At 37.5% G+C, this 12,682-nt stretch overlaps 1 protein-coding gene across 1 annotated transcript; it reads left to right on the top strand.

The window, feature by feature from the left end:
- The first annotated feature begins 634 nt into the window (after positions 1-634).
- snx4 (sorting nexin 4) lies at positions 635-12,598 on the top strand. The gene is made up of 14 exons (XM_023298556.3): positions 635-777; positions 2,483-2,607; positions 3,280-3,421; positions 3,596-3,745; positions 4,350-4,397; positions 4,578-4,633; positions 4,953-5,025; positions 6,029-6,090; positions 6,506-6,571; positions 6,735-6,824; positions 7,922-8,021; positions 8,267-8,412; positions 8,808-8,922; positions 10,889-12,598. The coding sequence occupies exons 1-14, from the start codon at positions 682-684 to the stop codon at positions 10,934-10,936; spliced, it is 1,317 nt and encodes a 438-aa protein (XP_023154324.2). The 5' UTR covers positions 635-681; the 3' UTR covers positions 10,937-12,598.
- Positions 12,599-12,682: the final 84 nt, after the last annotated feature.

The raw sequence follows: 12,682 nt of genomic DNA, 5'->3' as shown, positions 1-12,682 counted from the left end.
CCTTTAAAATTTGATATGGTCACTTGTTCAAGTCATTTTAACACAGATTTAAGGTCTGATTACTTGGTCTCCTGTGTTTTCCATGATGCTATATGATTTAAATTATAGTGTTTGACTGAGCAGTTTTATTTGCTTAAATTCTTTTTTCTTTTTTTCTTTTTTACAAAGAAAAGGTTTGTATTTTCTTAACTTTAATCTCTTCTCTCTGTTTTAGTCAGTCAATTTTAATTGTTTAAAAAATTGTGTATTTTGTGTTCAACTTATCTGTACTGCTTCTGATTCATTTTCATTTAATTACTTTAACTGTATGATGCTCTGTTTTCATCTTGACATTTTTTTTAGTTATTTTGCCCATTTTTTAAAAATACTTTCTCTGTGTGTGCAATAAAATGCTGTATAAATACATTTGTTGCTTGTATTATTTTAAAATATATTTTGATACAATGTTTTTTTTTTTAATTTTAGACGATTCTGACATTTTGCTGCTTCTTCTCGTCTGAACTCTCATTCGGGCAAACAGTTTTTAATCCTTTAATGGTTGAGTAAATTATAATCAAAAATTGTTCGATTATTTGTAGAAAAGTTTCAACGGTCATTGATCCCTGGCTTCTGTGCTGCGCATGCGCAGAGAAGAGCTGCCTCTGCCAGCTCAGCTGACAACAGCAGCAGCTCTTCAGCCAGATGATCATGGCAGACTCTGGAAGTAGCGAAGAAGTAGCCGTGATCGGTAACACCGACCTCACTTCAACGGAATCAGAGAACAACATCATAAACACGGTCGTACTCTTGGTTTGTTTCTTTAACAAACGTGTCTGAAGTTTAAAAACCCTGTTTTCACTAGTGGAACCTTCCCATTAAGGCCTAACCCAACGTTAGCTAGCTGAAGTTAGTGACTTAGCGACGGAGAGTTTTCCATTATTAACTCTTGCGGTTTTATGGAGCGTTCACTGGCTTCACTGATAAATATAGCTGCTGGTTGAGCAATGTACCGTTAAAGTTACAAAATATGCTAAAGCTGCTCTGACTACCACTGATTAGGAAATGCTTTGTAAACTTTACTCCTGACGTTAGCTTGTTAGCTAGCAGGTCTGAATGCTAAACCTAAGTTTTGTTTACTTAATTAGTCTCACTTCTGTATCGGTTCTGCAAGTAAAGTCTTCATTAACATTGTATCTTGTGAGCAAGGACATACTCCAGATACTACAGTAACGTTCTGCGGTATTTCGGTGGGTGTCGTATTGTTTTGTCTTGTGATCTGCACAGGTTTACAACCCTGAGCGCAGTTACAGTATCTTTAATGGCCAAACAGATGCCTGGTCCTCTGTGTTCCTGTAGTTTCATGCTCGACTGTTCGAGTCACTGAAAGTCACAGATGTCTATTTAACTGATGTTATTTTCCCTTACTCCTGACAATCATGACAATCTAGATTCTCTGCAATGCTGGCTTACTGTAATCAAAGAATGAATGGATTCTAATTTCTTACAACTGGAGTCCTTGTTATTGGTCCTGGCCAAATTTCTAGTAATATCACCCCTGACTGTTGACTGCTGTCAATGAACACGAACAACTAATGTTTTTTTTTATTGCTCTTCTTAATGTTTCATTGTCAGTACTGTATTATTGTCTCATCTTTTATTGTTTTAGTGTCGTTTTCTAATGCTTCCTATGATTTAACATTTGTAAAGCATCTTGTAATTCTATTTTCAGGAGGTGCTATAAAACATACACTACAGGCCAAAAGTTTGGAAGCGAGGCCAATATGGGCCAAACATTTGGAAGCAACTTCGTTGTTTGTTTTTTTTTTTTTTTGCAATGTCTTTCTTAAAAAGGTAGAAATAATAAAAGGCAATATAAATGCTATGGATTTTGGCATGCGTTTACTGTATGATCAGACTTTTCTTTCACTGATATGCACCATTTTCCTCAATTTACTGTTACGTATGCATTGATGTTACCAGGCAATTGCTGGATAAATGTTATCAAAAGAAAAGAAGGGCTTAATTTCAGAGTTGAGAAGATTTGCAAGAGTCACAACTTCAGTGCAAAAGTTTAAAAAAATTTTTTAAAAAAAATCACAATTTGCATTATTCACTTTAGCTCCTTAGCTTTTGGGAGTTTGCATATAAAAATTCCAATAAATCTCAACTGTATCCATAGCTCTATAACTACCACAGAAATGGCTAGAAAGAAGCAGCTGAGTAAACAAGTGTACAGATACAAATACCTGATCATTATACTATAGTAAAAGCCTATTCTGATGAGTGATTCTTTATATAATAATCATGTTTATTTTGTTTCAAAGTTTGCCAATGAAACTGGGCTAATTTTTTTGTACAAATCTGATCTTGCTTCCAAACTTTTGGCCTGTAGTGTAGTTTATTTATATTTCCTGATGCTCCCTGTTACATTTGTCACACATTTCTTACCTTTTGATTGCCTTTTCTCATCCTTACAAATCTTTCTTTTTTCTGGTTTGTGTAGATGGTGGAAAAAGGGACAGCTCTGTTGAGAAAACTGGAGATAAATGTAGCAGAGGCAGAGAAGAGAACAGGGAAGAACACGGTTAACATGCAAGAAACCTATACCGTCTACCTCATAGAAATACGGTAGGTCTGAAACTGGAGTGTCTGGTTTTCTGACATCAGCTGATTCTTTCTAGATTTCTGATGCTGGAGCTATGGTACACAGGGGAAAAAAAGCTAAATATGATGCTGCGGAAAACAACAGTGGAACAAAAAAAAATTGGATTGGGACTTAGATGTACAGATTAATTTGCCTGGTCCTGCATGCAGAGTTTTCTTCTTCTAACCTTAAAGTCCAGTAGTCCTTCAGAAGGGATTCAGTTTTAGGTGTAGGTGCTGCAATATGCACCACAATGAGATATTAGACTTTTGTTTTTTATGTAGTTTAAACTTTGATTAACTGTAGCTATCATACAAATGATCTCTGACAGCAGCAAAGCAACTAAATAAATACATATGCACTTAATTTAATTAAACCTGTTAAATATGTCAAGGTCAAGGAGTAGAGTAGCTTGCCATGATTATTATACAACCTTGTTGAATACTCCAGTAAAAGAATGTGACTTCATCACTGTGACTGGCGCATTGAGGCTGTTCAGCTGACACTTAAAGACTCCTGTAGGTTTTCCATAGGAAATGACTGTCACATGCTTCTCTGTGTATGACTCAATTTGCTTTGAGGAGCACTAGCTTAAATGTGCTATTATTTCTGTGAAACACCTAGAACACACTTTATTCCCTTTCTTCTTCCTGCAGGCCAGCTGAAACTGTCCCAGAGGGAGGTACACCAGCTGCACCTGACACTTTGTGGAGACGCTACAGTGAGTTTGAGCTCCTCAGGACATACCTTTTGGTCACATATCCCTACGTCATCGTCCCCCCGCTGCCAGAGAAAAGAGTAAGTGTCACATAAGTGGTGGGATAAAACTAATTAATAAAACAAGATTCATTATATGCAATTTGTTTGGTAGATATAACTAATAAACTAAAGTTTGCTTCGGTATGATCCTTGTAGTAGATTCTGTCTTTTTATCTTTACTTTTTTTTGTGCCCTTGATTTTGTCTTGTGTAGGCCGAGTTTGTCTGGCACAAGCTTTCAGCTGACAACCTCGACCCAGACTTTGTTGAGCGAAGGAGAGTCGGTCTGGAAAACTTCCTGCTGCGTGTTGCATCACATCCTGTCCTTTCCAATGACAAAATTTTCTTCCTCTTTCTCACAGAGGTTAGCAACCGCACACACATATACACGTATGCATAGTAGACGTCACAAACTGACAGTAGCACTACAGAAAAACAATGCAAGAGGCTGAACTGGTGGGAGAATGTTGCTACATGATCCAGACAAATAAGAAGAAATAGGACGCTAGCAATTTTAGTTCAAAGTGTTGGCCACAGTGCCATGTAAAGATGGTTGATCTGTTTGTCTGTTTAATCCTTCTGCAATGAGTCCTTCAGCAGCAATTCCACAGTAATATTAGCATGAATGGGAAAGTCTGTAGTTTTGTTTCTGCAGAAATATTGCACACGCATATGCCAGGTAGAATACCTCACAGCACATGAATCTAATTTGTTCTTTATCTGTTAGTCTGTAGGTGGCAGTTATTGCCTCCCTGGTTAACTTTCCCTAGAGTGAAAAAAGTTTTTCATGCAGGGTCTTGCCATTGGTTGCGTCATTGAACAGAGCTTCTGTATTCCATCTTAGCCTGTGACAAGAGACACAATCCAATACAGCCACTTTGGTGTTTAGTTGTAGTCAGCTGGAAGACCCAGTTTTTCTCAGTGTGGTTGATATTCCTGTCTTTCATCTGTCCACAATCTGTCCTCAGGAGAAGGGATGGAGGGAGGTAGTTTTGGAGACAGGTTTCCAAGATAAGGTACAGTCAGTTCAGCTGGATCTCTTTTACACATAACTGTTGAATGTCTTTTGTTAATGAACAGCCTTGTCAGTATTACAGGCCTGTTTTTTTGTATCAAGTTACATCATTTCAAAAGCATCACTTCATTGATCGTCCTGTTTTTCATATGTATAATGTGTGTAATTCTATTCCTACCAGGCCGACTCCAGACTGAAGTCTTTAAGTGCCATGTTCAGGGTCAAGAACCCTGACAAGTAAGTGTAAAACAGACACAGGTGGCTCTTTTGAAAATGTAAGTTTTATGTTAAATTGCTAGGATGTATTCATACCACACAATTTAGACAGATTACAGAATTGTTAATGAGTTGATTGGATTAAATATTAACGATGTCTGTGTTAAAACCAATTGTAAGAGATACTGCTAGTTTAAGAATATTTCTAAACACTATTGTCAAAATAAAGTTTAGCAGCACATTTGAAAAATATTTTATTCTGGAAATACTCTAAGAAATACATGCATTTAATAATTCAAAAGTATAGTTGAAGAAAATGCTCCTATGTTTTGTTCTCCAGGCGATTCACAGCGCTGAAACACTACAGCGATGAACTGAACACCGTCATCTCCCAGTTACTCAGGGTGCGAGCGGTGAGTTTTGGCATGTGCACACATGCCCTTACACGCTCACACTTAACTCTCTGTTTAGGTTTGACTAGGGTTTCGGTGGGGTTTATGGTTTTGCATACTGTGTTAGGTAATGTGGACGTCCCTTCCTTGTGCTAATTCAAATTTTACCAACTTGTCTACCTGCCTGAGAACATAAGGCTTGCAGAATCAGTAACTTCTTTTAAATCACTTCTTAAAAACCTCTTTTATAGACTTGCTTTTATGTGAAGTTTGCTTTTAGCTTCGATTAGTTTTAGTGTTTTTATTTTGTATTATGTCCTGTTTGTTTTATATGTTCACTCTTTTTTATTTTAATTTTAGCTGCCTGGTTCCTTGGTGTGATGTCATCTCTAATGCTTTAATTCTCTAATTTCCTTTTTTAAATTCCTGACTATTAACACTCCATCTGATTCTTTAATTTTTAAACTGCTTAGTGCCCTTGTTTGATATACGTGCTAATCTGACTAATTAATCATTTAATTAATTTGTTTTTTAAAATTTATTTTAATTGACTGCTCTGCCTTGTCTCCTTTTGTCTTGCTTGATTGTCTTTGTTGCATGTTTTCACTGTCAAAGCACCTTGTGAACACTGTTCTTTAGGATACTATATAAATGAAGTTTCTATTATTATTATTATTATTATTATTATTATTACTCCTGAAAAATATATCTTGCTTATTTTCAACAGTTTTTATACCATCTTACCTAGGGCAAGTAGTCCACAGTCTGTATGCATTTATTTATGAACCTGCTTTACTTTAGATATATATTTGTTACTATCCATAACAATGAATTCAAACATGCATGGAGTGCATGTCTGTTCTTATCGTAAATGTGACATAACACTTGCAGTTCCTGTTAGGAGAAAATCATTGGCTCCATGTTTATATCCAAAGTATCACCTCATGGGGCTTAAAATAGCAGGACATGTAAAGTAGAAAACTGTGTTGTTGATAACTGATTTGACTGTTGATTTTCTTTCTAGCGAGTAGCAGACCGGCTGTATGGAGTTTACAAGGTCCACGGTAACTACGGCAGAGTTTTCAGGTGAGAAACAGATGTTCTAATGGGACTGTGTTTCTACATTAATATAATGGTAGTTTATACCAAAAACAAGTCACTTTACATGAAAATTGGCACAAAAAAAGCAAGCCATAATTGAGATGAAAAGACAGTTGGTGTCTGTACTTTATCTATCTGCACTTGTTCTACATAGTTGCTTGCAGAAACGTATGCAAGCCCTGTCACACTGAGTTTTTAAAACAACAACAACCACACATAAAGTACGAATGCATTCAGTACCAATTGCGGTCATAATGTAATTCCTTCAAGCATGGAGATGCAATGTTTTGGAAATAATTTATTAAATACAAAATGCTGTTCCCCTTTATCTTTATCAACTAGATATAGAAAGCTGTTGAAGTAAGCTTAACTATGCCTGATTTTTTTTGTGTGTGTCTAGTGAATGGAGTGCTATAGAAAAAGAAATGGGAGATGGACTGCAGAGCGCTGGCCACCACATGGACACGTGAGTAGTTGATGGTGGATAAACTCCAACTAGCACACCCTCCTATATACTCACACTCAAATGTGTTATCTGGTTTACTGATAAACACATCCGCATACTCTCACACGTAATGTTTGTTTGGCATTTGTTTGCTTTAAATGTGACTCTTTGTGTATGTATCCAGATATGCTGCATCCATAGATGACATTCTGGAGGAAGAAGAGCACTATGCAGACGAACTGAAAGAATACCTCTTCTACACAGATGCTGTTAGGTTAGTAACTGTTTAAGATAAAAATAGAAAAGCAATTGTGTTGGGAATACAAGTGAATATAGGAAAATAGGAACTAATGCTCCTATCAGGATTGGCAGACCATTGGAGTATGTTGTAGATGGTGCTTCATTACTCCGCCAAGGAACGGCAGATTTTTGTGATGATTGGCGTTGGTTTGTCTGTCTGTCTGTCTGTTAGCAACATTACTCAAAAACAGACTACTGGATTTGAAAGAAATTTTCAGGGAATGTCAGAAATGACACAAGGACCAAGTGATTAGATTGTGGCAATGATGCGGCATATAGTCTGGATCCCCGAATTTGTTAAAAAGTTCTGTATCATTGCTAGATAGCAGCACAGCGTCACTGTAACTATGACTACAAGTGAACACTACGTCAACTGCCTACTGCGATCCTACTACAAATCAACTATTGCGGACTTATTGGGACTTACCCGTCGGAAATGATACAAGGAACAACTGATTAAATTGTGGGAGTGTTTCAAAATCCCATCAGTTCCCGTCACCCGCTACATATTTAGATCACAAGATTTGGCATGCGTACATGACGTCACATTCTATGTTGCAGTGAACTGATTAGTTGAAGTGGAATTATTAATTAAGCATTATCCGAGAATCTAAACTGCTGGATGGTTCTAGATGATTTATGTGGCTATGATTTACATCAGACTCAGGATGAAGTAAATCCTAAGTTAGTGGGACAAGTAAAGGATGCTCCTCCTCCTGTTTCAGAGCAACGGTAATGTCTGGCAAAGGTAATATCAGTGGCTTTAGAGAGAAAATGTTCACTTTTCCACTCTGAGTCACAAGCACTCATATTTATGTCTGGTAAAAAAAACTTCCGCCTGGTGTGTTTAACAGCCTTCCATCATTCTAAATGAATGAAATTACATTTAGATCATCATCAGTATTTAAATTTACTTACATAAAAGACTCGGCTGTATCTTAAATTATTAGTCCTAGTTTCTCTTAACTCTTAATTTTGTAACAATATATATTTATGTTGTAGGTCAACAAATTATTTGATTAAAATTTTAATTATGTTTTAAGATGCCTGTCAATTTATGTGTGTATTAAGGTCAGTATGTAGGAAGCATGAGTTGATCCAGTATGAGCTGGAGATGGCAGCGCAGGACCTCGCCCACAAGAAACAGCAGAAAGAAGAGCTGGCTACTGGGGTAACACACTGTCACACTCTGAAGCTTATTATCTCTCACTTTGTCTCACGCACTCTTTGAGCATATACACAGATGTCACACACACACGCAGTGAAAGTCCACTGTCATAATTGCACTCTACACACAAGCACTAGTAATCCACAGAATTAGGTGGGGGGGGGGGTTTGTGATTATAATGGATGAAAGCATAATGAACTCATTTAATTTGTCTGTCTGTCTCTGTGTGTGTCTGTATGTGTGTGCAGACGGTACGAATCTTTTCACTGAAGGGAATGACCAGTAAATTATTTGGCCAAGAGAGCCAGGAGCAGAGAGAGAGCAGGTTAGCAACCCTGGAGCAGAGCATCCGGGAGGGAGAGGAAACGGTGAAGGAGAAGAACGCCGAGTGCCAGTAAGACTAACACAAATTAATCAACCATCCATCCTTTTCTAAGCACCCTGTCCTTTAAATCTATTCCATTGTCTGTTTTTCTTATTATTATGAACAGAAAATACAGTACATTATCAGAATAAGGTTAGTTACTCATGAACTCAGGTGCTTGGGGCTGTTGTGACAAAATTATCAATCATAGGAGAACAGATATCTCATCATTTAGTAAATGGAGTCAGTAAATCACAGTATAAATAAATTAAAACTAACTTCTGTATCGGTCTAAAAAGTAAGAAATAGAGCATAAATAAACAAGGAAGTTTCATCTTCCTCTGCCTCATCTTCTGTTCTTCCTCTGTTCATTTTTTCCACTCAAACAGTGACTATAGCATGTGTTTTTGTGATTGTGCCACCAGAGAATTTGTGCGAACAGCATGGGAAGACATTGAACGTTTCAAGGAGCAGAAGGACAAAGATCTACGTGAAGCACTAATCGGCTATGCCATTATGCAGATCAGCATGTGTAAGAAGGTGTGGATTTCTATGGGTTGTTTTTCTTTCTGTCCACAGTTTGTGTTTGTTCATCTACACTCTTATATTCCAAAAAGCCAATATTTAGTAATGTTGATTCTTCAGAGAGGTGTACTGTGAAGCAAGTTAATGGCTTTGTAAGGTATTTTGAGACTAAAGCCAGAGTTTTCAGTGTCATGAAGGGGGTTTCATTTTAATGTGGCTAGATCACCATGGTAACCCATGCTGCACAGGTAGCCTGCTCAGTGTTTGGGACTTAAATTGACTGTATGAAGTGGTACTCTTCCACAAATTCTTGTCCTGATGATTTTTTAGATGTTACACAGATTCTCACTGGAAATATTTTGCAAACCTTCTGAGCCGTAGTTTAGTAATGTCACTAAAGCAGTGCAGTGTAGTTACAGTAGCATAAACTGTTTGCATCGCATTGCAACAGAAAGCTGCATTCATTCAGTTGGTGATGTAGAAAATGCATAAAAATGTTTTTATGTTTGGTCCTGATTTGCTGCTGCTATAATCTATTGCTATTATTCACAGAAAATACTGAGTCAATTATGATAATTTCACTTGGATGTGGCCAAAAACTAGAAGTGATTTCCATGTATCGTTCATTATGGGGCAGTTAGAAACCTAAATGTTTGAGTATAATGTTTCAGAAATATAAGGCTTACCAGGAGGATCCGTTGGATGTTAGAACATAAATAACTTACATTATGCAGATGACGTAGTGCTGATAGTGAACACTGAAGAAAACTTTCAAACCATAGTATCCATAATTAATACAGAGAGCCAAAAACTTGGTGTGTCTTTAAACAAAAATAAAACAGAAGTAATGGTAATTTCAATGAAAAATGTCACCCCAACCTGTACCGTAGAATTAGACCAAGAAACACTGAAGCAGGTTCATCATTTCAAATATCTCAGTTCATGGATGACATCAAATGTAGAGTAGCAATGGCAAGAACAGCATTTATGAAAATGAAAAATATACTGACAAATAAGAAAATAGCAATAAGCATCCGTATGAGGACTCAACTGTTACATCTGCCAGTTCTGATGTACGGATGTGAACATAAATAATAAAATGTCAAACAACACTGCAGCAGAGATGTGGTTTTACAGATGCATACGTGTATCTTACACAGCCAGAATAAGCAATGCAGATGTTTTAAAAATACTGAACACAAATTATAGGCTACTGAACAAAATTAGGAAACGGCAAACAACATTTTTTGAACACATCCTAAGGAAAGAGACCCTGGAATATATATCGTCAGAGCTGGAAAAATTAATGAAAGAGAGGACGAGGCAGACAGAGAATGAGAATGATAGATGGACTGACATCATGGCTACACATGGAAAGGGCAACAGTCACAATTCAGAAAGCAAAAGATCGGATTAGATGGAGATAAATGATCGCCTACGCTGAATGGCATGGCACTTGTTTGATTGTTTCAGAACTCTAATCTGCGGCTGTCATGTTAGAAATAAGCAACTGAAATGAGAGTGTGCTGAGTGGTAAAGTAAATACACTAACTTACAAGATGAACAGCTTTCTGCCAGCATTTCTCTTTTTCATCCATTCAGCGCTTTATACCGTAAAACCTTTTAATATTCTTCACAGCTCTTCATTATTAGAACCTGTTCCTCTTGACTGAAGTAGGCAGCACACCATCAGTCCATTTCATGCGGTAGAAGAGTGACATGATGTGTTAAAAGTCCCTTTAATGGGTTGCGCACTGGAGAAGAAAGCCCGAGTTAACAAAGAAAGTTGATAACCGCAGTCGTGATACCCATTATCTTAGCTTGGGGTTTTAGGATTTGTCGAGCCAAGTCACACAAAGAAGGCTCGACAGTGTCACACTTGCTTTGTGGTACAACCCTCAGCAAGTCCACTCCACATCTGTTTTCTACAACCTTGTCTTTTAAAATGTCAAGTCACTCTTGTTCTCTGCCTCTTTTTCAGGGAATCCAGGTGTGGTCCAACGCCAAGGAGTGTTTCAACAAAATGTGAGCCACTTTCCAAGCCAATCACGCTCTGCACCAAAACGGTAGTTACTCAGATTGTACAGACTGGGACCGTCAGCCATCCACTATACTGTGGTATAGTGGAGATTCGATGGGAGCCCAAATGCTGCCTTCACTTTGTTTGCTATGCTGAATTGAAGCTACTGAGAATAATTTCTCCGTCTTTCTCTCTCTCACACAATGCCTTTTTAAATTCGTGTCTTAACAATACCTCTTTCTTGACATTCTGCTGATGTAACCTTCATACTGCAGACAATCCCAATTTTTATTACTCCTCGTTAGTTGCACCGTTTGACAGCATGTTCGAGAAGGAAACCCGGCACTAATACTGCATGATTGTTGCACAGTGAGAATAGCTGTATTGTATTTCAGTTGGTACCCCTTTCACCCTGATAAAGTAATCCACAGTAGAGCGCTACCTTATGTTTAGTCATTAATACATGCACATTATAGACAGTGGTTCACGTGGCTCGTTTTAGAGTTACCTGCCTTAAAGAAATTAAAACTGTGGTGTGTACTTCGCCTTTCAAAATTCTTAAGGGAGAGTTTTCATACTGGTTAAATTGCTGTTAATTGTCAATTGACAATACTGATAACAAGTTGAAGAACTGGAAAGTAACAAAACACTTGTTGGTGGCACTTTGACCAGAACTATACTCATGTTGGGACTGATTTGGCAGTTTAGTTAAAAGTTAAAATCTAAAAGCTGGAAGATTTTTTAGTGGTCCTCAAGTCTCCTAATATAGTGGAGCAGTGCTTTAGTTGTTTAATGTCACATTCATATCAATCAGGCACCGGAACAAGCACCACACTTCAGAAAGCCATGACACTTTCACATTTCCTTTTCTCTTTTTTCATGAAGTTATTTTATGTACAGCAAGCTAAAGTTAGTCTTTATGTTATTGTTGCTCGATAGCCGACCAAAGTGCTGATGACCAAGTGCCTCTGTGATACATATTACAGGTGGAGAACACAGGAGAAGAGCAAATAAACTTATCGTTCTTGTTTTCGTGCCAAAAGAAGTAACAGTAACAAGCAAGTACAGTCAGGAAAGCCTCACAACATTCTGGTTCCAGTGTTTACTTCCTTGCATACCTCCTTGATCTGCCAAGTGCAACCATAGGTGTTGTTAAAAGCTACACGCATTCAGACTCATAGCTGAGCCTTTTCTTTGCTGACAAGCTTTACAGCCTTAATACTGGGTTTGTACAATGGAATGAACGGAAAAACTTGTTGACCTTCTCTCCCCACTGTCAATATGCCTCACCCTTTTTGTTTTTTTAATATTAAGTCAATGCAGCTATAGACCTGAGTTCCCGGCTTCCGTCCGGTTGGTCTTTATAAAAAAAACGTTGACCAAAACGTGGAAACTTTTGTGTTTGATTCTCACAATATATGCTACAGATAAATCACACACATGCTACTTTTGCTCCCTTTGTGATATCAGTCTGAGGAAAAATTGATTCCAAATGGATCTGACTTCTAAATACTGTGCTCAGATCCCCAAATGCTGCCTTTTTTTCCAGAATAAAACAATCAGTTTACTGAAATAATCTCAAATTGAGGCTTTATGTGTGTTTTTATAATAAATGTATCAAATGTAATCATCGCGCTGAGACACTAATAAACGTTTCTTTTTTTGTAACGATCTTGTCGCATTTTCGTTCCAAATAATGTGCAGAGGAGTTGCATTCGGTCAGGATGAAATTTAACTTTGCGTCACATTCAGAGA

Source organism: Amphiprion ocellaris, chromosome 11 (genome assembly GCF_022539595.1).
Source record: "Amphiprion ocellaris isolate individual 3 ecotype Okinawa chromosome 11, ASM2253959v1, whole genome shotgun sequence".
In the NCBI taxonomy this organism is placed as follows: Eukaryota; Metazoa; Chordata; class Actinopteri; family Pomacentridae; genus Amphiprion; species Amphiprion ocellaris.
This window is presented reverse-complemented; position numbering and strand designations above follow the sequence as displayed.